This window comes from Aulonocara stuartgranti (assembly GCF_965226115.1).
Source record: "Aulonocara stuartgranti genome assembly, chromosome: 1".
In the NCBI taxonomy this organism is placed as follows: domain Eukaryota; kingdom Metazoa; phylum Chordata; class Actinopteri; order Cichliformes; family Cichlidae; genus Aulonocara; species Aulonocara stuartgranti.
In genome coordinates this window covers 38,040,730-38,065,549 of record NC_138939.1, presented here as the reverse complement: position 1 = coordinate 38,065,549, position 24,820 = coordinate 38,040,730, and the positions used below count along the sequence as shown (strand labels likewise).

Sequence of the window (24,820 nt, the reverse complement as noted above, 5' to 3'; positions counted from 1 at the left end):
CCCACCCATCCCACTATCTTCCATCATGTATCCATCAATTAATCCATCCATTCTCTTCCACTTAGCCAATTCAGGATTCCAACAGCCTATACTAGGTACCATGAGGCTAGAGGGTGTTTATTAATGCAAATTGGACATGTGTACAGCATGGTGTTTTTTTGTTTTTTTTTTAATTAAATGTACTTCATTGATCAGAGAAGTGTGAGTATATTACATGCAGAAATGTTTACTTTGCCTTTATCCTCTATTAGGTTTCCAGCACAGCTAAGCAGGTCACATTCTGTGGCTCAGTCTTTCACCAAAGAAGCGATTCTCTTGCCAGACCATCTTACTGCACATGTGCCAAGGCGTAACAAAAACGCTTGGCTTTTTGAAAATGGACATATAAAATATGCACTGGAGTTTAGCTGTGACTGGGACTCAAAGTAATGCAGCCAATAAGGACTGCCTTCCAGCCAGTTGTGGAAGGATGCAGGTAAGCTTTAGATCCTTTTTCATAAAAAGATTTGTTTTTGTTACTTAGATTATTAAAGGTCAACTTTGGGTATTTCCAAAAATGATCTGGAAGCACTGATCAGATGACTGGATTGATATCTTTTAGAGTTAACAAAAATGAAACCTTTTAATGTACTGTATTGTATTGTAGTCTGTTAGCCTTAACAAAACTTTCATATACACTGTTTTCTTCTTCCCTAGGCTACAGATTTTGCTGGCATGCCACACCAAACTAGTTGAGCCATCACTCACTTCCAAACAGACTTTGAATGGAGACCTTCAAAGGTTAAACTACTGTTCTTTGTGTTGTCACAGTTGAAATTTTTAAAGAAGTTACCTCAGCCATTCCCATTGTTAACACACAGTCCATGTCTGTTGATGATGAGGTCATCTGGTGTGTTGCTACCCAAGATGTTTGTACTGTTGAATCTTCCATCTCTGCTGACACCCTCAAAATGTCCACCAATCCTTCTGTCATTGCTACTGATGAGGATAAGCCTTACTCCAGTGGAACATCTGCCAGACAGCACACCTGGCTTATCAGTGGGTTCTTCTGCCAGTGTTATTGGTGACACACGTGTCTTCTCTAGTAACACCTCCAGTGTGTCCAAAGGACCTACCCAGCCTACAGGTATGTGTTTTGTACATGTTTGTATCTTTTAATCTTTTGAGCTATATTGTGCAAAAGTCATGAGCCACCCCTCCTTTCTTTGTATTTTGCTGGGAAAAAAAGGAAATAAGTGCATTGATTTACTGCAGTCTACAAAATGATGTCTACAAACAGACATGGAAGCACAGTACATTAGGGTAGAACAAAACTTGTAGAATTTTAATGAGCTTAAAATTCAAAATGTGATATGAGCTACTTTAGGCTTCAACACAGCTTGAACTCTCTTAAGCAAGCTTTCCTGATGGTGATGTCTTCTTTTTATTGAATTTCTTTAAGCATGGTTCAGGAAAAGTTTTCCAGGCTTTTTGTTCTGTTCTCTGTCAAGATGATCCCACAAAACTTTAATAATGCTGAGGCCAATAAATAATTTACAAAACATTCTGGCTTTGCAGTACATATCTTGGCCTGTTTGAGGAAGAATACCTGTCAGATGACCCCGACCTCCAAGAAGCCATTTCAACGTCTTTAGACTCAAGTGCAAGTGAAAGGTCAGTACAACAAAAGCTTTTACTTGTCATGTTGAAAGGTCAACATATTAACCATTATTTGATATTTGTTGCAGAAAAGGAGTCACCGGCTGTCTAGTTTTGAATTAGTTTGAATAAGCAAACTACAACCTGCAATTTCTGTTGTCCTTTGAAGATTACCAAGGCTATCAAATTAATTATATTTTATTTGATATATGTTTTGGTTTATGTTCACTTTTTTTGAATGGAGGTTGGTTGTCAGTGTTGGATCTTGTTTTTTTCATGTTCTACTTGTATTTATACTATTTATAAATACTAGTGTATTTATGACAAGATAAAAATTTAAACTTCTTTTTTCCATTATCACAAATATTCTTGATTTGTATCTCTTTTATGATAAATATCAATTACAGTCTTAAGGATGGTACATCATTATTCTGTTGGTGGGTTATTGCCATTGAGACTAGCATATTTCTTTACTGTGTGTGTGTGTGTGTGTGTGTGTGTGTGTGTGTGTGTGTGTGTGTGTGTGTGTGTGTCAGTGACGTCCAGAGCTTAGAGAGAATCTTGGAGCAGATTGTTACTTATTGAGTAAATAATGACAGCACTACACACTCCAACATCATAAGGCGAAATGTGTGGGATGGAGCATCCAGAGCCACGGGCACATGGGCAGATCCAATTTTTCACCAGAGAAAAAAATATTTGTGAAGTTTACTGCTGACTATGGAATATCTGAGGGTGCTGTTGACAATGGAGGACCTACTCGGGAGTTCTTCGACTTTGCCTCCGTGAAGTCAAGGACAAGCTTGGCATCTTTGAAGGTCCACCCAATGCTAAAGTTCTTACGTGCAACTCTAAAGGTGCTTATGATTTAATTAATTGTTGCCATTTGATTTATTTTACATCAATACATTATACATCAATTGGTTTGTGATTACATGTACGAGTTTAGTATCTCATACAGTTAACTAAACACATTTTTTTGGCAATGATAGAATTTTTGTACTACCATCTCTAGGGATGGGTATCGAAAACCGGTTCTTGTTGAGAACCGGTTCCCACTGTTTCAATTCCTTGGAATCGTTTGCCATTTTTGCAAACGATTCCCTTATCGATTCCAGTCGCCCCGAATGACGTCACCACGTTGCCGAGCGTCATTTACCTGGCAGGAAACACGGCGCCTAAGCGGCTCAAACGCTCAAAAGTTTGATTATACTTTATGAGAACCGATGACAACAGGGCAACTTGCAAAGTAGATATTTCATTTAAGGGAGGAAACACTACGAATATGCAAAAGCATTTGCTCACAAAACACGCGATGACCTTAAATGAATGTCGTGTTTTTAATTCCGCTCCGGACTCGTGACTCTCAACCAGCAGCAGCGCTAACGTTTGCACGTCCTCTCCCGTTAATGCGGCAGGTAAATAATCAACTAACAGTGCATATTATGTTAGCGCAATCTGCCTTATTACAAGACCTGCCATTACTGTACATGTAGGTGACCATGATGAGAGAGACAGACAGAGTCTGGCTGGCGCTCGCTGGTAGTTCTCGCTGCAGTCTACCGGTAGCGTCTCCTTTCAGGCCAGGATAGACGAATGTCACCGAGCAGTGTCTAAGTTTGTGGTCAAAGGCTTGCACCCATTTGCCACAGCAGATGCCCCGATTTTTGGTAAGTGAATGTGTTTAATTGTAGGCAGGGACATTACTGGATATTCTTGTGTAATGTTAAGGTTCAAAATTGAGGAGGGAGAGTACAAACCACTCTTGGTCCAGAAGCTCTTTGGTCAAACAATGATTTTAATAAACACACGTGTGGGAAGACACTCTGTACGCAGACAGCCAGTAGTCCTCAACTTAATCAAAGCATGAACAGATATTTTATAGCATCAGGGTTTGATTTACTGACGCCCCTTCATGCGTCACAGATACATTTTATACATAGATCAGATCAACACCAGAATGACTTTTCACCTAGAAAATCATCTTCTATTTTCATGGCTGGTACTTTCCGTTATCTTAAAGTGAATTGTTCCTCTTTCTTGTCGAGACATAACTAATCTCTCCTCTAAGAATCTAACTAATGTGTGTGTATGTGTTGACCTCACATGCTCTTTGTGTCACCTCTTAACTGTCTGTGTCTCGTCCTCAAATGCTCCTCAAAATAACCTGCACTTAGACTCTGCTTTCGGTTTCAGTTCTGCAAAAGGCACACTCTGTAAACCTGCAACTTCCTGTCAGCCTGCAACTTAGTCTTTCTGAAAGACACACACTGTTTCAACATCTGAATGCAATATAAACTCCAGATTATATTATTAATGCAATGGTACTGATGACAATTATTCAACAATAGCAGTAAAATAATTTCCCTGCTCCACACTCCCTCTCTCGACCTCTGGAACACCAGAGGTCGCAATACATTGTGTCCTCGCTCAGACCCTCTCTGGTGGTCTCGGACCTCGAGATCTCCAGGATCCTCGCCCCTCCTGTGGTCGCCGAGATCTTCTGTAAAGGAAACAAAACACCTTTTCCTGCACCTCCCTAACTTATCCTATCTGGGACTCTTTAATCAAAAGCCTGATCCTAATTATCTTCTTAACTTATTGACTTGTATTTATGTATACTCTTCAACGTTACTCATCCCTTTAAAACTCTTTAAGCCCTGCTTTCACGTCCGGTTGCTCGCTCTATTTTTCCCTTATCTGATCATCAACATCCTGTGCACAAATTGTCGCTGCTGCAAGTTCCTCTACTCTAAAAGATCCAAAAGAAAACAACCACTTTAATCAATTAAGTTTAAGCATATAAGCAATTACTCCTGTATACATTTCATCATAGCTGAATGCTGCCTTGAAACAACTCCTGTGTGTTAACACTAACTTCATTTTAAAACCTCACATTTCCTATGTTATCACCTGTTTTTGGTATAGCCTTTTTATTTCATTTTGCTCCTTTAATGTAACAATACCTCCTAATTCTAGTTTATCAGACTTAACCAAAATATATGCTTTCCTTCCTCTTTGGTCCTTCTTTAAGTTCAGTTAAAAGCTAAATGAATTTAAGGCCTTTCGCCTGGAATCAATACTGTCATGTGTATTTCTTAACTCTGTGTCTGTAAGCGTGTGCAATCCTTCATGAACTCATATTATCCTCACAGTAGATTGGCTAATCATAGCGCTAGCCAAAGGCTCGTGACCCTCCAGAGACAAATTTGAGCCACAACTCCTTTAAAAGCACAAAATGCAATATGTATAAAAATCATTTCTATTTATAAGCTCCCCCTTTATCCTAAAAATACCTCCTATGTAATATCTGTATGTGTAAGCCTACATTATAACCACTACTTCTAGAAATCAAAAAGAAATCAAAGCTGTTCTACTCCTTCAACCCTCACTAATTTTCCCTCTAAGAATTATTCCCAGCTTTGAAAAACCGGCATTGTATCTTCTAAACAGGATTCAGTTCTGTCATGGTCCTGGGCCATGTTGGCCCAGTATTCTTGGCTCCTTGTATTTTCGCTCCTTATTTAGGCCAGGTTTTCTGAGGTGTCCTGTTGTGGTGTTCCCTAAGTGTTTTTTCCCTTTGTGACTCTTACCCCCTTGTGCCCCTCTGTCTATTTATGAGCTCTCGTCTCTCTTTGTGTTTATTCCATGTTTCCCCCAGCCTGTTATGTCTGTGTTCTCCCCGTGCTTTCTCTCCTCCTGTCTGAACCTCTGTGTACTTCCTGTTTTACTTTGACAGTCTCTCGTCAGTATGCGTAATGTTGTGTTCACTCCTGCCCTGTCTCGTTATGTTTATCAGTATCCCCTGTGTTCCCCACCTGTGTGTAATCTCCCTGTGTTCTCTGTGTGTATTTCCTCGGACCTCCCTGCATCCTCGTTTCTGGTTTGTGTTATTAGCTTACCCAGTTTAGGTTTCCGGTTTCTTGTTTTTCCACCAGTGCTGTTTTGTGCCCACCGTTGTAAATAAATATTCACCTGCACCAGAGCTGCCGCCTTTTGGGTCCTTTTCTACAACTCCACACGGCTTGGCCCGCAAACCGTGACAAGTTCACTTTAATCCTTTAACCTTAACTTAAAAATAACAGTTTCAGTTTTACCATATCCAAATGATCAAAAACCCAAAAGGTCCTGAAATGATCCTAAATTATTAAACAATTAAATTATTAAACCCTAAACCCCCCTTTATCTTGATACATTTCATGTGTCAAGATACTATACAAAACTTAAAAATGCTCAGTTTTCCCCACTCATGATCCAATCTATGTCATAAAAATAAACTTAAAACAGAACAGTTATCAGTCATGTGTTTCTTCAATTAATGATAACTGAGTTACATCAAAAATATTTCCCCTTTAGCATTTGGCATTCTCCCAACAATATACTATAATCCCATAATCTAACCCCAGTCAACAAAAAAATAGAAATTTTCTCTGGTAAAAGCAAATTGTTTGTCCACATTAATTCATCCTCACTCACATTCAGTCACACATTCACTCACATGCAGTCACACCATGTATTTGCTGATAGTGGAGCTTCCCGCACGATCAGATACTCCACCCTCAGCAAAATGAGCTCAGTCATTTTATATTTTCCATAGGAAAATATTTCTTTATGCTTTTGGACTGGATTGACTCGCATAAAATCCTTTTTACAAGGACTTACGACCTGAATAGTCCCCAGGTAGCTTTCTCCTCAGCCAATTGTAATCTGGAAAGCCGCCTTATATTTGCTCTTCCCGAGAATTTTCAGCGCCGTTATTCACTGTTGCAGGCCTGCTTAAAACAGAAATGAAAAAATAGAGCTGATTGTTAGCTCATAAAAACAAAACAAAATCACCTGACAGGTTTTCTTTAAGTGCACTGTTACAAAATAATGGGCCCAATTTTAGACATGTCCATGTTTCCTAAAACTCCCTCTATTAAAAACAAAAATAACAACAACAACCTAACTGACAGAATCAACCCATCACCACAACAACCTCAACAACCTTAAACGCACAAAAGTTTTGCCACCACATAATTTCGCCTCCTCAATACACCGAAAGTCTCATTAAAACCACACAATTTGCACACAAAAATCACCCCCTTATGCTCTTAAATTCAGCATAAGACCCCTTACGACATCATATAATCACTAAACTAAAATTCCCTACCCCAATCTGCACTTCTCGTCTGCCATGCTTCCTCTTCCGAAAGTCACTTCCTCAGTCACACACATACAGGAAGCTCCTACGTCACCACTCACTCCAGCTAATGTGCATACTGAGTCATCTCTCAAAAACCTGTAACAACAGAAACATATGTTTAAACATCACCAACTCATTAAATCATTTTATTTCTTTCTACAGTGATCACTGGTTTTGATCACTCAATACAAGAGAGCACTCCTAAGTCACTCTTTTTAAAACTACTTTAATCACTTTTTGTTTACATAACTCACTCCCTTTGTCATATGGCTTCTTCTATTCCTCAATTACAAATTCAAATGCATTTTATTAAACATTCACACCATTGTATCATTCATACAAAATAGCAAGCTGTTCTTCATTGCATATGTTTGTGTTCTTAGCCAGGTTTAATCTGTGTCTATGCATTAAACTCCATGAGCTTGTCTTGTCTTTATAAGGTTAATGCATTTTCTGTTTGTGTATGTGAATTTGCATATGTTGCTTTTGCAGTGTGTCAGACTCCTGCACAATTCTCCACTCAAGCCGTCAGTTGTCTTTCCCAAATCTGCTAACCCAAATTTTATGGCGCTGTAAACAATTTAACCAGAAACTTGCCTTGGCATGTCCAGTCAAGTTAACCTACAGGTTTCTTCCGACCGCTGCACGTGGAAAATTGATCCAGATCTGTTTCGCCCCTATAGAAACACAACTGAGACATTTTCATTATTATCATATGTACTTAAACTACCCGTTTCCCTTTCTCTGGTCAGAAATCCCAACTTATGTCATGTATATACGTGTAAGCAGGTCTTCATTGCTTTTCCTATGTATTTTGTTAATGTTCAGTAAGTGTAAGCTGCTTTCTTCATTGCCTCTATATGTTATAGTCAGGTTTAATTCATGCATCTTTTCCCTAATTTCTTAATTCAAAACTATCTCACTTCTGATCCTTTCCAGAAATAATTTCACATGTAACACTTTGTCTATGTGTGTTTTCTATTCTTGTTTACCTCTTTGTTTGTGACGGTGGACATCTCTAAACCATCATGAGTTCAGGCTTTCATTTCAATCCAATTACACCCTGTATTCTCACAGTCGAACTCGTCCGGCTTCACCTCTCACTGGTCACCGTCCTCTTCTCTCAGTGTCCTTTTGTTGTCTTGAATTCCAGCAAACACAGTCTGATTCTTCTCTGTTTCTCTTCAGTATTTTCCTTTTGGATCAAGTCCCAGCCTGGCAAAATACCACATTCAGTGCCTTTAAACAGTCATGTCACACTGTTCTTACCAGCCTGCTGTCCACCGTGCATGTTTCATCACGTGGTTTCTTCTTTCCTGTTGATCCTCTCAGTCATCTCTTTCAAGATTACTCCAAGCATGGCAAATCTGACAATCAATGTCCAGTGCTTTACCACCGTTCATTATCCCACTGTTCAACTGCCCAGCCTGTAATTTACAGTACATGTTTCCACCTCGTGGTTCCCTACATGCTGCTGCTGGTGTCGTCAGTGTGGTTTCAGTTGCACTGTCTTTTGGCTGCTGTTAATTCTTGAAGTCCACGATGTTCTGTCGGTCTTCATCAGGAGATTAACTGTCCTTTGAGCTTCTTCTCAGGATGGGGACAAGTGCGAGGTCAAGCTGTAAAATTTTAAGCCAAAATCTGGCCTGTTTTCTCCCAATTATGCTACTCTAGTGGTTTTGGCGCCGTACTCAAAATTCCAGGTTGAGAGAAGTCCACCTTTATTTATCTGTAATCTGTGTTAACACACTAAAACATACAATTAATATCCTTTTCTTTTCTTTTCTCAAAACCTCCATTCGCTTTATCTGCCTAAAGTTTAACTCATCTGTTTCTCTCTCTGGGTGCTCACTCGTCACCTTATATGGGCATGCAAACTTCCTGTCACCCACACCATTTCCTGTTACACACACACAGCACGCAGCTGCCCTGCTGTTTCTCCAGGCTAATCAAACTTATTTTGTATTTACAATCTACAAACGCTCTGTAATTCTGCTAACTTTTGATCTAAAATGTAGCCTCATTCACACAATGATTTCATAATCCTCTCACACACACACCTTTTAAATAAACTAAACTCTTATAACATCACTCATGCATCTCTTAAATTAAAAACACTTTCAAACTTTAAAACATCCTACTTTACATCACCCAAGAAATACCTCTCACACCTTTATTCATCATTCAAAACCTTCTAGTCACCGCATTCACACAAGAAATTGAAAAAATAAAACACACCAGCAACTATTGCTGGAGAGAAGTTACTACTGAAAGTAATATGTTAATCTTAAGTATACACAGTGCACTCAATATATTTATATATCTACATCCAACTTCAGTCAATTACTATACATCCCCTACGGCAACTCAAAACTTTATTTATAGTCCTCTAATAAACATAAATGGCATTTTAAACACACACTCAACAATGTTTGCAGCAGTATTTGTAAAACCAACGGTGGCTTAAACAGTTCACTGCTTACTCATTTGCATTTTCACACTCACACACACCGTCTAAAAATAGCAGCAGGCAGTCAGTGCATTACTGACTCGACACACAGAGATCTCTCACACCAAATGTTCTTATTCTATATCACAACGACGTCTTATATTTACAACCACTGTCAGATCTGTCAGCTTTAGCGCCTACACAATTTCGACAAATTTTAAATAACCGCCCAGCGGATAAACTCCCTGAGTTTTTTGCGACCAATTCACCAGTATCAAGACTTTAACTGTTTCTGGCCTCATCTCTAAAATCCCTAACACAATTTAAAAGCGTCAACCAACCCAAACTTTGCCTGAAGCTCTATTTTTGGCATTACACAGCCAAGGCTTACCCTGAAGTTTTAAGTTAAAGTTACACGCCCAAAGTCCAACTTCTGCTGACCAAAAAAGCGCAGGTACCGTTCCAAACGGTAAGGAGACTCTAACTCCTAGCTTAATTCCAGGATGCCCTGTACCCCACAGTTAAGCCAAACTGAACTAACCCTGTTCGCCGACAGGTCAATGTCGCGCGTCCACGACAAGGAGGGAGCATAACCTCCGGGCTCTGCGCTTCCTAGAACCCCCACGGTTCCGTTCTAAGATAATTTATAATACTTTGGAACAACAGTAAAACACCCAACAAAGTGTAAGACTGAAGCAGGTCCAACCTTATAACCAAAAAATAACCAAATTCCCTAAGATACTAAAAACATTGAGCAGTCCAACTGCTTTTCCTTTTAGCGGTCCAACCGCATTCAATCATTACCAGCAGTCCAACTGCTTTTAAATCCTCAGTACTGTCATGAGATTCTCATCAAAATCAAAGCAGACATTTACCGGCAACTTTTACTGAATAGACATTTAATTTTATCATCCAATTCAGCACACTTCGGATAAAATCAACAGGCCTGTGCCTACCTCTTTTTAAAGGCGCCTGTCCCCTCAGTTTGGTTGCCGGGTCACGCCTGCCTGTCTGACCACAACGGACCATACATCACCGTCTACACCTCCAATCCTCCCTCCTCAACCACCGGACGAAGCCCCCAAATGTTAAGGTTCAAAATTGAGGAGGGAGAGTACAAACCACTCTTGGTCCAGAAGCTCTTTGGTCAAACAATGATTTTAATAAACACACGTGTGGGAAGACACTCTGTACGCAGACAGCCAGTAGTCCTCAACTTAATCAAAGCATGAACAGATATTTTATAGCATCAGGGTTTGATTTACTGATGCCCCTTCATGCGTCACAGATACATTTTATACATAGATCAGATCAACACCAGAATGACTTTTCACCTAGAAAATCATCTTCTATTTTCATGGCTGGTACTTTCCGTTATCTTAAAGTGAATTGTTCCTCTTTCTTGTCGAGACATAACTAATCTCTCCTCTAAGAATCTAACTAATGTGTGTGTATGTGTTGACCTCACATGCTCTTTGTGTCACTGTTAGATTTGTATTGTTGATTGTCATTTATGCTTAGAAATATTTACTTATATATGCTTAGAGTTTTGTAATTAGTTGTAGATTGGTAGAGGTTTTGATCCTTGATAGTCTGCAAACTTTGTGTGTATTAGACAGCACTTTGGGAGCATGAGAGGTCATACCGTGTCTTATTATTTTATGGTAGGATTAACGTAGTTGCGTCTGTTCTAGTCTAAGTGCTCTTTGTTTAGATGAACTGCAGGACTTCCTCACCGTGTTATCTAGGATGAACCATCTAGGGTGAGGGGGAGGCTACCCTCTTCCTGACCAAGGATGTTTGACCCTTTGATCAGCAGTCCACACACACACACACATACACACACACACACACACACACACACACACACACACACACACAGGCAAGGTACTCTTTGTGTATGTAGACGTCATATATTAATGAACTTATGCATATTCATGTAACCTCAATAAAAGGACAGTGATACGGGAGAACGGACGAGAGCTACTGGGGTCAAGCGAAGGAACGGTGCCTGTCCGGTTCTCTCCCGTGCACGAGTACCATGAAGAAGTTTGCCTACTTGTGTCTTGCTTGCAGTGTAATTATATTGTCTTAACGTTCCAGCGAATAGGTTTATGCTACAAACCTATCAGTCACCTCTTAACTGTCTGTGTCTCGTCCTCAAATGCTCCTCAAAATAACCTGCACTTAGACTCTGCTTTCGGTTTCAGTTCTGCAAAAGGCACACTCTGTAAACCTGCAACTTCCTGTCAGCCTGCAACTTAGTCTTTCTGAAAGACACACACTGTTTCAACATCTGAATGCAATATAAACTCCAGATTATATTATTAATGCAATGGTACTGATGACAATTATTCAACAATAGCAGTAAAATAATTTCCCTGCTCCACAGTAATTGCCACAGAACAATTTATGTTATACTTTGTTATTGCTACAGAAGAATATTTATTTTATTATTTTACATTTACAATTTTTTTTCCTGGACCCTGTGACACCCCATTGAAGAGCCGTAGGCTGGATCTCTTAAGATCTCACTGTTGGGTTTGTAAGGCCATGTTACTCCTAAATTTCTATCTTGTTCAAAGAGAAGATTTAAAACAAAGTTCTAAGCTAATCGACCTTAGTGTTTTCCTTTTTTAAAAAAAAAAAAAAAGAATCGATAAGAGAATCGATAAAGAATCGAATCGTTAAACAGAATCGAAAATGGAATCGGAATCGTTAAAATCTTATCAATACCCATCCCTAACCATCTCTGCTTTGATTGAAAGGTTTGAAACAGTACTGCATATTTAGAAATTCTGGCCATTTTTATACATGCTCTCTCATTTTCAAATGTGATTTCAGTTTGACTTCAGTGTATTAACTAGAGATGGACCGATCCGATATTACGTATCGTATCGGTCTGATACTGACCTAAATTACTGGATCGGAAAAATAAAAAAATGTAATCCGATCCATTAAATATCACGAAAGCACCTCACAAAACTTGCAACACGCCGTAACTCACCTCAGAACGTTAGCACGTCGGAGCAGTATGCATCATGTGATAGAGCGGCTGTGGCATGCGGGACCTGTGGTCTGGATAGCATTTGGAGCTTCGCTAGCAACCTGGCATTTCATCTCCGACAAAGTTATCCCGAGAGAAGTAAAGCAAGTGTGTAAGTCCATCTCTGAATGTTTGTAAAGCATTCCTGCGTTAAGCTTAACAAGCGACTGCCTCTTCTTGCTGCTACTTCAATCATGAAACTGCTTAATGATCAGCTGATCGGCTTTTCTGTCGCGACTCTGTCTCTCTTTGTTTTTGGCCCACTTTGCACCAGAAAGAGGAAACCAGCGGCTGAATAACAGCAGCACGTTTAAGCTTGATAAGCTGTTGTTAGAATTTATTTAATCTTACTTTCTACACCAGGATCCTTTTCTACGCAACTGACGGCTGGTAACTGTGCAGGGGCGGATCTAGAAAGTTTAGCCAGGGGGGCCGATAGGGCATTAACAGGGAAAAGGGGCACAAAGACATACTTTTCTTTCTTATTCTCATTTAAAATCAGAATCAGAATACTTTATTCATCCCGAGGGAAATTAGGGTTACAGCAGGCAGCACGCTAATGGTGCATGCGCACTTACAAAGGAACCTTCTGACCAACTTTACACAAACATCACATTGGGCAGACATGTCAGAAGGTAGGCTGATAGGAAAAAAACAACGAAAATACACTACATGAGGTAAGAGGAGGAGAAAAAAAACTCCACTCAGACTGAGCTCCTAGTGGGAGAACAGTTTGATAACAGGAAAAAAAAAAAAAAACACCTCAGCACAAAAGCACATGACTATCAATACACCATAGAAACACAGGACAAGCAACAATTGAATGTCTAGCTTTTAATAAATAATTATCTGAATCTTACACCCAAGTTTTAATCTGATGTAAAATGTATAGAAGTCCATTACTGTATATAGTAACTGTTAAGTCTGATATACCCTAGTAAGCTATAGTACATTTTCCTTTGGGAAGGTACCATCTGTGCAGTCTGCAATTTTGTTGAAGAAAGATGTTGAATCTATTTAATATTTCTTGAAAAATAATTGATTTATGTCCTTTTTTTTTTTTCACACTGCATCAAATTAAGGTTGATTACGTCGATTAAGCATCATGAGGTGGAGTGTGAGGGGTGGTTCCCTATTTTTTATTTATTTATTTTTGTTGTTGCTGGGAGTTGGAACCCTATTAGTTAGGTTGCTTAATATTTAAGCTAAGTACTCTTTAAAATACCAGAATAGGGAGGATGGTGTAGGTTTAAGTTTATTAGATTGATCAGTATTGCTGAACTATGAAATATTTGTTTTTTGCATACAGGTATAACAGAATAGCTTTAGTTTAGTTGTTGTTTTAAACTTGAGTATGAACTTATACAAAATGCAGCAAGATATTTAAAAAACAGTTTTGTTGATTAAAAAAAAAACACTATATCGGATTCATATCGGTATCGGCAGATATCCAAATTTATGATATCGGTATCGGACATAAAAAAGTGGTATCGTGCCATCTCTAGTATTAACAAGATAAATAAATAACAGGATAAATAGGAGGATAACTAAATAAATAAATTATTACCAATCCTGTGTACTGAGTACAAATAATAGGCTATTTCTGCATCCATGTACGCTTAATATGTTGTGGTCTCCACTAAATTCTTTTTTGACATTATGGTTTCACTGCAGCTTATGGGGATAGGTTAATTGGATAATCCAAATTGCCACTAGGTGTGAATTTGCGAGTGAATGTGAGTGCGAATGGTTGTCTGTCTCTGTGTGTTGGCCCTGCGACAGACTGGCGACCTGTCCAGAGTGTACCCCGCCTCTCGCCCTATGACAGCTGGGATAGGCTCAAGCGCCCCCCCCGCGACCCTGAAAAAAGGATAAGCGGAAGTGAATGGATGAATGGATGGATGGTTTCACTGTATAGACTATATTAGCTTCAGGTGTGCCTTTCAAATTAAAGCTTAATTTTAAAAATATACATGTTTCACTTTTGCTTTAATCTTTTGGTAATTTAATGTATTTGTACACCAGTAGTCTTAGTCAGAATCTCATTTTCATCTTGTATTTTTCTATCTTATAGTTGAAAATGATGTCTCTTTGGAAGCGTTGAGGGAGATTAAAAATGCTCCAAAAGCTCCAACAGCACAAACATAGCACAGAGGTCCAGTTTAGCTGAAGCTACAACCACTTGTGTCACCTGTCAGTCAGAGAGGCCACAAAGAGGCTTCTGGAGGAGGTAAAACAGCTACGCCTCCAAAATGCCGAGAAGGACAGACGGATCATGGATCTCGAGCGGCGGGTGGATGAGCTGGAGCAGTACACCCGTACGAACGACGTGGTCATCAGCCGTATTAAAATCGAGCGCGCGGTGGCCGGGAACATCGGGGAGCCCAGCGACGAGGAGACCCGCTCGGTGGAGCAACAGGTGGCGTCCTTCCTCCAAAGCAAGGGAATAGAGATGGACCTGGAGCACATAGAAGCATGTCACTCACTGCCCAGGAGGAGTGACAGACCGCCGGCCGTCGTAATGAGATTTGTCAATCGGAAGAACAAGGTCGCACTGCTGAAACGAGGACGCAAACGAAAGGCACGGACGTTTTCATTAATGAGCATCTGACACGAAAAAACGCAGACATCGCGAGGAAGGCAAGGCAACTGAAGAAGAACGGTAAAATACAACATACATGGGTAACAAACTGTAAGATTTTCATTAAGCTAAACGGGACACCAGAAGAGGCAAAAGTACTGATAGTGAGGAACATGGAGGATCTGGACAAGTATAACTGACACCAATGTATCAATTACACCAGGAAATGACATGGACACGTTGAAATTAATTCTTCAACAGAAAGTAATTGATCTAGATTGTGAATATAAGGAGCATAATATAATAGATCCAGAAATAGATTCTGAAAGTAACTTTCTCTCTATTTTTGTTAAAAATTGTAATTATTTCACTCAGGAACAATATGAAAAAGAAATTAACCTAGACGGGAAGCTCTCATTAATTCACTTTAACAGCAGAAGTATGTACTCTAATTTTGATTTCATTAAGGACTATTTGCAACAATTTTTTCGCCCCTTTAGTGTTATAGCCATCACTGAAACTTGGTTCAATGTCGATAAAGAAATAGATTTATGTTTGAATGGATATGATTTAAAATACATGAATAGATTAAATAAGGCGGGCGGTGGGGTTGCTATATATGTTCATAACTCTATAAAATATAATGTTGTAACAACTATGTCTATGGCTATTGATGGAATTTTGGAATGTTTGACTATTGAGATTATGAATGAAAAAAAAAGAGAAATGTTATAATAAGTTGTATATATCGGACACCCAGTTCAAGTATTGACACTTTTAATGAATGGATAGAAAAAACGTTCGCTTCGGTGAACCAAAAAATTACTATTTATCTGTGGTGATTTTAATATTGATTTGCTAAATCCAACAAGGTAAAAGCCATTGATGACTTTACTGACACGATGTACAGCTTATCACTATATCCAACAATAACAAAGCCAAGCAGAATAACTTCACATAGCGCCACTATTATTGACAATATTTTTACTAATGTCATGGATTTCCAAATTAATAGTGGCCTGCTTGTCTGTGATATAACTGACCACTTACCAGTTTTTACTTTGTGTGACTGTGATTTAAAAAAAAAAAAAAAAAAAAAAAAATAGATACCAAGATCATGATAGCAAAGCGAACAATAAATGAAGCAATTCATGCCTTCAATTTCGATTTAGCACAACAAGATTGGAGTTCGGTGTATGAAGAGTCAGATGTGGACAAGGCTTATGATAATTTTCTAGATATTTTTACTATGTGGTACAATAAACATTGTCCTGTAAACGAACACATGACAAAGAAAAGATAAAAAGTCCTTGGCTCACAAAAGGAATTATTAATGCTTGCAAAAAGAAAAACAATCTGTATAAACAGTTTATCAAAGTAAAAACAAAAGTGGAACAAAGATATAAAGCATATAGAAATAAATTGACTGCTATTATAAGAACGAGCAAACAACTTTATTATAGAAGATTATATGGAAATAAAAATATAAAAGGAACTTGGCATGGTGTGGTGTTAAACAACTTAATTAAACAAGGATCTTCTGGAACATCATATCCTGAATATTTTACTGATGCAAATGGTGAAAATCACAACATGAGTAATATTGTCGATGGGTTCAATAAATTCTTCATAAATGTTGGCCCTGAATTAGCAGCGGACATCCCGTGTCATAAAAATGAAAATGTCAGTAATATAAAATCAAATCCCTTTTCACTGTTCCTCTCAGCTACAAATGAGCAAGAACTAATAAATATCACATTAAAATGTAAACGTAAGTCTTCAATGGATTATCAAAACATAAATATGTCTGTAGTTAAACAGGTTATTCTGAATATTGCTAGTCCCTTAACATATATCTGTAATTTATCATTTCAGTCCCGTTGTTTTCAAAAAGTATCATGGTCCCCGTGCCCCGCTGGTCAATCCTCTATTGGGCAATATGTTTGTGGTTCGTTTGCTCTCTCTCTCACTCTCTCTCTCGCCACGGCGATGGTCACTGCGGGCTCCCGCTGCTGGCCCACACACCTGCTCATCACCACACCGGCCGCTGATCCCAGCTGATTACTGCACTACTTAGATGGCGAGTCTGCACTAGTCTTCGCTGGATCGTTGAGCTATCAGTGTCAGTTAGACTTGTGTTTCTGCTAACCTGTACTTTGAGAATTTCTTATAATTATCCTGCTAACCCGACGTTTTGTGTGTAGATCGTTTTTGGAACCCGATGCGGAGAGGAGTGATTGAGGGGGAACGTTTTTGTACAGAAAGTGTGGAACACCCTTCTCCCAACCCTGTTTCCCACGGACCCTGGCGACCCGGACCCGTTTCCCCTGCACGTTGTATATAGCCACTTGCTGTATGTGTTCACTGTAAATAAACGCACTGTCCTTCGCTTAAAGGAAAACCCTGGCCTGCGCCTCTTTCGGAAACCTTATCAAAAAAAAAAAAAAAAAAAAAAAATTGCGAAAGTAATACCACTATATAAAAGTAATGACAAACACAGTTTTACCAATTATAGGCCTATTTCTCTACTGCCTCAATTCTCAAAAATTCTAGAAAAACTTTTTAATTCCATCCATCCATCCATTCGCTTCCGCTTATCCTTTTCAGGGTCGCGGGGGGTGCTGGAGCCTATCCCAGCTGTCATAGGGCGAGAGGCGGGGTACACCCTGGACAGGTCGCCAGTCTGTCGCAGGGCCAACACACAGGGACAGACAACCAGTCGCACTCACATTCATTCGCACATTCACACCTAGTGACAATTTGGATTATCCAATTAACCTATCCCCACAAGCTGCATGTCTTTGGACGGTGGGAGGAAGCCGGAGTACCCGGAGGGAACCCACACAAACACGGGGAGAACATGCAAACTCCACACAGAAAGACCCCGGCCTGATGTTGGAATTGAACTCAGGACCTTCTTGCTGTGCGGCAACAGTGCTAACCACCGTGCCACTTTTTAATTCAAGATTAGAAAAATTCCTTGAAAAACATCAGATAATAAATGTTGGTCATTATGGTTTCAGAACGCAAAGAACCACTTCAATAGCGATAATTGTAGAAGAAATTACTGATACACTGGATAAAAATAAATCTCTCTCGCTATCCATCCATCTATCTATCTATCTATCTATCTATCTATGGCCCTCCATATGTGTATATGTGTGTTTGTTACTTGTAGTTATTACTGCCTGTTACCTGTGGTAATGCAATTTATAATTTATATATTCTGTATTCAGTAGGGGTGCAACGATACACAAAATTCTCGGTTCGGTTCGATACTTTGGTATCACGGTTCGATATTTTTTCGATACAAAAAATGTTCATGCATTTTTAATTTGTCATTTATTAAAATTATAAATATATATTTTAACTCAAAAGTACAGTTTTTAAATTTAACCCTTACCCTTGTGCGTGTTTTTTATTTTGACAGCGAATGCGCACCTGCGGACCACTTATGTGCAGCCCTGGTTATTTAGCTCATCATATTGCAGCCACAGAAATTCTTTTGTCCATGAAACCATAAAGCTGCACTTTCTTTTTGCCTTATAGTCTGATTTGTCATAACTTCTCCGTTTTGTGGTAAGCTTTTCTTTGGCTGTCACTTCTTCACCCTGACCTGTCTTATTTGGCTCAGCAGAACTGAAATGCTTTTACACACGCACTCACATAAGCTCAGCGATTCTCTGCGCGATCAACCTCTCACATGTTTAAGCTTGCTGCGGGAGATTTCACTTGTCATGTTTGCATAGTAAGCTAACGATTAATAAGACGATGTCAGAGGAATTGGTGCACAAATTATCACTCACAGATCAGTGCTGTCGCTCTCTATACACAGTTCGCACGATTGCAAAGTGAAAGCAAAAAAACAAGCGCAAATTCAAACGCGACTTCAATATGTCACATATTGACAGTGGCTCACCGATGCCAATGACATAATTACCCAGCTACATTTCTGAAAGAATGCAAAAGCATTGACATATATTTTTCCTACAATAGCCCGACGGGCAGGGAAGAGATAGATTTTGGTAGCCCGACTGAAAAAAATCGCTAGCTCCGGGACGTCGGGCTAGCGATATTGCAAGCCCTGTATCTGATTGAGGAATCACTCATCTTTGGAAAAGAGAGTTTATTACAGAGAAATGGCTCTTTCCAAAATAAAAGCTATACTATCCGCTTCTTCTGGGCTATATTCTCAGCAGCATAAGGAGAATCATGTGCTAACAGCTGTCTAAATGACTCGGCTAAAGTTAGTAGCATGCTTGCTTTTTTTTGTCTGCTTCCACTTGTCTTTGCACTAGGATGATGTCGGCGTAAATGTGCAGTCATATTCGTTGTGTTCCCACTAGTGCTTTCAGGTTAATCTCGTTGAAATGACCTTAACGCCACAACACGGCAAATCTCCGTTAACGAGCTACCGCCGATCGCTCCGTGCATGGGGCTAGACGGCCAACACGTTAACGAGCTAACTGCGCTAACACACTAGTTCACACCAATGTAATTGAGCATTGCATGGCACATCCAACATACTGTTTTACTTTAGTCCATGACTCGCTTACCTTCAGGGTCATACGTCACATGAAAACCAAAATAATTCCAAACGCCAGATCTGAATGAGGTTCAATTTGCCTGTTGCAAGGAGAGCTTAACTTCTGTCTCGCTAGCTTGCCCTGCGCTCTTCCTTCTGACTATGCTGTCTGTGTTGAGCGCTCAGTGGATCTGCGCTCGACTGTGCAGCCTAGGCGGAGTAGTCGAACACAGATTCACTGAGCGCTCAACACAGACAGCATCGTCAGAAGGAAAATTGATCCAATAATTTACAAATGTTGTATTGTTCGATACATATGCGTACCGAACCGAAAGCACTGTATCGAACGGTTCAATATCGATACGAATATCGTTGCACCCCTAGTATTCAGTTATGAAGGCTCTAATTGTTGTTTGCGAGCTGCCGTTTTGATGTGTCATGTTTCGGCTGTGTGGCAGGCAGGAGAGGACCCAAACGCAAACTCACGGGGACAGAACTTGAACTCAAAAGCACAGCTTTAATTGCTGGAAAAAGGCCACAAAAACAAAATGACCATCAAAAGCACAGGAGCACAGGGAACAGTTCACAACTCCTCAGGGGGCCGCCAGGTCCAGAAATCCATGTTCACTTGATCAGGGGGCCGGCCCGGAGGCTGACGGCACAGGAGTTCATGGTCAAACAGTTCCGGGGGCCAACCGTGTGGACGGCAACGGTGTAGAAACAGTTCAGGGGGCCGACCTCAACGGCGGTGACGTCCAGCCGGTGGCCCGGAAAGTGGCCAGCGATCCCGAGGTGCCGAGGCCAGACCAGGCGTGGCAGAAGCAGTGGCCGAGGTCGGACCAGACGAGGATGAAGACTCGGATGAAGCTGGACCAGGCGACGCTGATGAAGCCGAAGCTGGACCAGGCGACTGCGTGGGCGGAGACACGGAGGCCACAGCTGGCATGGATGAGGCTGCTGGTGGAGCAGCTGGTGGCTGAACGGGCCCCTCGGACCCTCCAGCGGAGACATGAGGCCGGACGGGCCCCTCGGGCCCTCCAACTGACGTGGCATGAGGCCGGACGGGCCCCTCGGGCCCTCCAACTGACGTGGCATGAGGCTGGTGCGGTTCTCCTGAACCCCCAGCTGACGTGGCATGAGGCTGGACGGGCTCCTCGGGCCCTCCAGCTGGAACAGGCGGTGGCGTGAGAGCCGCAGAGTGCTGAGCAGACTGTTGAGCGGTTGGTTGTGCAGATGATTGGGCTAAAGAAAGGGGTATGGGTGACAAAACTGAAGCCTGACCTGGAGACAAAACTGAAGCCTAACCACATGGCTGAGTTAATAACTGAGCAACAGACTGAGCTATGGAAAAAATGAGAGGTTGTAGTGATTGTGGTAGTTGTTGTTGACCTAACTCCGAGCCTATAGAACACAAGGACAGGGGCTGGATAGGCTCGCCTGAGCCTTCAGCAGACACAGGAATGGGTGCAGGCACCCGCCGGACACGAGCCGCTCCCACCCGAGGAGTAGGTACGGGTGCGGAGGTAGGCTGTGTCCTGGCTGGCCTCACCCTGGGAGCCGCGACAGGTGATGGAGAGCGGAGTTCAGGAGTGGTCACACGAGTAGGTGGGTTTGCAAAGGCAGTTTCAGAATAAGCTGACTGGTGAGCAGCACAGTCCAGGGGTGAAGCCACACCCAAAACAGTCACTTGAGGTGCAGGTTGAACTTGGTCTGACTCTAAAACATGGTGAGTGTGTTTGAACATGGCTGGCTGTGGAACACAAAATTCAACTTGATCCATTAGCTCAGTGGCATCAAGTCCAAGTCTTTTAGCCAGTTTAACTAAGGTAGGAGGCACTCTGTTACTATTTACACCTCCCAGCTGAGGCACAGAAAAAAATAACTGCCTGAGATACTGGAAGAGCGTCACGTAGAGTCTCGGACACAGGATTGGAATCATGAAGGTTCGGAGGAGCTGGTTGAAAAACTAAAGTGTTCATAGGAGCAGCATGACTAACCGTGGATGAAATGGCAGAAGGTTTGGAGTCAGAATGTGGCAAACAGTCACTTTTACTCACAAAAATGGTCTGCTCAGCTGCTGTGGAGCGATGGCGGCGTGAATGCCGCTTTCTCCTGGAAGAGGGAGGAGACGAGTCGGCCCGCAAATCCTCAAGCGAACTCAAAAGCACAGCTTTAATTGCTGGAAAAATAGAACACAGGCAATACAAAACTAAACTGGGAAAGCTAATCATAAAGCATACCAGGAGACACGGGGAGAATCACACACAGCATGAGGGAGACTACGACACTGACAAAGAGAAACACAGGGCTTAAATACACAGAGGGATAATGAGGGAATGAGACACAGAAGGAGAGCACAGCTGGGAGATATCAGGCTGGACGAGACAAGGGAAGCAAAACTAGAAACACTCACATGAGACATGGACCTTCAAAGTAAAACAGGAAACACACTGACTGACTTCTAAACATGCAAACTTAACAGCAACTGGGGAGACAGAACATAGGAACCTGAAATATGGTACAAAAACGTCACAGTGGACATAACATGGAACACAGGGAAGCCATATGACAAAGCCAAAGAACTAAACCTATGATAACCATAACAGACCTAGGGAAACAAGAAACAGTACAACAAAGGACTCAAAACATAAACCATAATATAAAAACACAAGATCTCTTCAAAATAAAATAGGAAACATAATGAGACGCAGACATGACAACCAGAACTTGACAACGTAAGACACAGACATGAAACACATGAAGAGCAGGGGAGACTTAACATGGGTTGGAAACACAAGGGGGAACTAATACCGTATTTTCACGACCATAAGACGCACTGTACTAAAAGGCGCAGTCTCAGTTATGTGTGCCATTACTGTATTTAACACACACATAAGGCGCACTGGATCATAGGGCGCATACAAGTACCGTATGCGTATTTAAAAATAAAGCGGGAGCAAACCTGAGTTCGGTACCTTACTCACATTTCTATTACTGGTAATCGTCATCATCAACAACACACAAGCAAAATAAAGCAGGAGCAAAACAAAGTTTGGTACTCACATTTTTATCATCAATCAAACCCATCGAAGTCCTCATCCTCTGTGTCTGAATTGAACAGCTGCGCTAAATCTCCATCAAACATTCCAGGTTCACTTTCTTCACTGTCAGAGTCACTTTCCGTGCCGTGCGGCTCCTCGGAAATGATGCCGGCTTTTGCGAAAGCTCGAACAACAGTGCCAGCAGACATGTTAGCCCAAGCATCTACAATCCATTGGCAAATTGTGGCGTAACTCGCCCGGCGCTGCCTTCCACTCTTGGTGAAACTGGTCTCCATCGGTCATCCATCGCTCCCAGGCCGCTCGCAGCCTTACTTTGAACGGGCGGTTCACACCGATGCCCAGCGGTTGGAGTTCCTTTGTCAGGCCTCCCGGAATGACAGCAAGCTCACAGTTCATTTGTTTCACTAGTTTTTTCACATCGGCTGTGAGATGGGCACGCATAGAGTCACAGATTAAGAGCGATGGTGATGCGTGGAAAAAACCACCTGGTCTCCTTACATACACCTCCCTCAGCCAGTCTTTCATCATTTCCTCATCCATCCAGCCCTTTTCATTTGCCTTAATGATGATTCCTGCTGGAAACTTCTCTTTAGGCAAAGTCTTTCGCTTAAAAATCACCATAGGCGGCAGTTTCTGTCCATTAGCATGGCAGCCAAGCACAACAGTAAAAGAAGACTTTTCATACCCCGTTGTGCGTATCGCTACCGTGCTGGTCCCCAGCTTCTCCACAGTGTGACTCACCGGGATGTCAAAAGTGAGCGGGACCTCGTCCATGTTTGTGATGTGGCTGGGCTGGATGTTTTTGTCGCCGATGTGTTTGCTGCAGTAGGAGCGGAAGATGGCCAGCTTTTCCTTATAATCCGCTGGAAGTTGCTGCGCTACCGTAGTCCCGGTCCTGATGGAAAAATGGCACCGTTTCATAAAAAGTGAAAGTGAAACTGCTTTTAGCCGAATGGTGACCGTCGAAACGCTTCTCCCGCTCGTTCTTTGCTCGATGATCCACCGCTTGAGTCTTTCCTCCAACTCGGCCACACTTCACCCTTTAGCGTTCTCATGGTGTTCTCTACTACGTCCTCATTACAACACACAGGGCGCACTGCGCTATAGGGCGCGCCGTACTTTTTGAAGAAAATCTAAGACTTTTAAGTGCGCCTTATGGTCGTGAAAATACGGTAAGCAAATGAACATAGGAGACCTAATGAGCTTAAACATACTATAAACATCAAAATGAACTAAAACTCAAAACACTGGGTCATAAGACCCAGGATCGTGACAAGATGCTTGTATGTGTCCGGGGCTGTTGATGGGTCTGTATGCAATGATGGGCGTAGCTGCGGGAAGTTTATTGTTTTTTTTGTTGATGAGTGAGTATAGGGGTGGGATTTAATAAGTTTTCTTCGTCCCACTCCTTTTTCAGGCAATTTTTGTTTTTTGTTTTGTGCATTTTATGTTCAATATAGGTATTTGTTGTGCCTGAAAATGAACAAAAAAATGAATGAATGAAATGAATGAATATTCTTGTTTTCTGCACTGGATGTGACAGCATACCAGCCAGTGGCCAATACTTGTGAAAATATCCTTCCTATACCAGTTCATGCAGTGTACACTACTTTCAAATCAGACACGGATTTTGCAATAAGGAATTCACCAGGATTTGGAAGAGCATGATGTGTTTTCTCAAGGATTGTTGACATGATGAGGATTTGGGTGTTTCTTTTTTCTATTTTGCATATGCATTTTTTATTTTCTTGTTTTTTTGTTAATGTTGTTAACCCCGCATCAGAGTACACCCTGGACAGCAGTCTGTACAGGGTGTACTCTGCCTCTCGTCCCGCGGTAGCTGAATAGGCGCCAGCCCCCCAGCAACCCAGATAAAGATAAGCAGAAGAGAATGGATGGAATAATTTTGTTTCAGTTTATACATGTGAGGCATTTTTTGTTTTTTGATTGTAGTTAATTTTTTTTCCTGCTTATATACAATACAATACAATTTTATTTATATAGCACATTTAAAAACAAGGTCTATGCCAAAGTGCTTCACAGAAACCAAATAAGAGCAATAATAAATACAAGTAAATAAAATAATAAAATAATATAAGTACAAATAGAATATACTAACAGGTGGGAGACATAACTAACCAATAATACCAGGCATAGTACGAGTCGAAAGGCTAAAGGTTAAAACATAAAAACATTAATAAAAGCAAAAAAGATAAGTTATAGTACAGTTAAAAATGCATGGTCTAGGAGGCAGGGAAGGCAAGGCTAAATAAATAAGTTTTTAATCGACATTTAAAAGATTGAATTGAATCAGACGCGCAGATAGCTTGAGGA

General features: G+C 41.0%; 1 protein-coding gene and 1 long non-coding RNA gene across 3 annotated transcripts; one reads left to right on the top strand and one right to left on the bottom strand.

Moving 5' to 3' along the window:
- The first annotated feature begins 377 nt into the window (after positions 1-377).
- LOC309701963 lies at positions 378-17,187 on the top strand. The gene is made up of 5 exons (XR_014275321.1): positions 378-475; positions 697-1,126; positions 1,558-1,653; positions 14,393-17,021; positions 17,104-17,187. It is a non-coding gene; the product is annotated as an uncharacterized lncRNA (long non-coding RNA).
- Positions 17,188-19,744: 2,557 nt separating this feature from the next.
- LOC309701875 (uncharacterized protein) lies at positions 19,745-23,965 on the bottom strand. 2 transcript variants are annotated; one of them, XM_082526195.1, is made up of 3 exons: positions 22,484-23,965; positions 20,814-22,399; positions 19,745-20,666 (listed from the first exon to the last, which is right to left on the bottom strand). In XM_082526195.1, exons 2-3 carry the CDS (start codon positions 21,361-21,363, stop codon positions 20,164-20,166), a joined length of 1,053 nt encoding a protein of 350 aa, XP_082382321.1. In that variant the 5' UTR covers positions 21,364-22,399; positions 22,484-23,965; the 3' UTR covers positions 19,745-20,163. The 2 variants fall into 2 exon arrangements, with proteins under 2 accessions (XP_082382321.1, XP_082382322.1); XM_082526196.1 differs by having other exon boundaries at positions 20,814-21,603; positions 22,488-23,965.
- Between the last annotated feature and the right edge of the window lie 855 nt (positions 23,966-24,820).

Excerpts from the sequence above, each read along its gene's own strand:
- LOC309701875 (XM_082526195.1), bottom strand. The coding sequence starts at position 21,363 with ATGATTCCAATCCTGTGTCCGAGACTCTACGTGACGCTCTTCCAGTAT. Across the intron at positions 20,667-20,813 it reads TTCTATAGGCTCGGAGTTAG|CCCAATCATCTGCACAACCA; the intron begins GTCAACAACAAC and ends CCCTTTCTTTAG.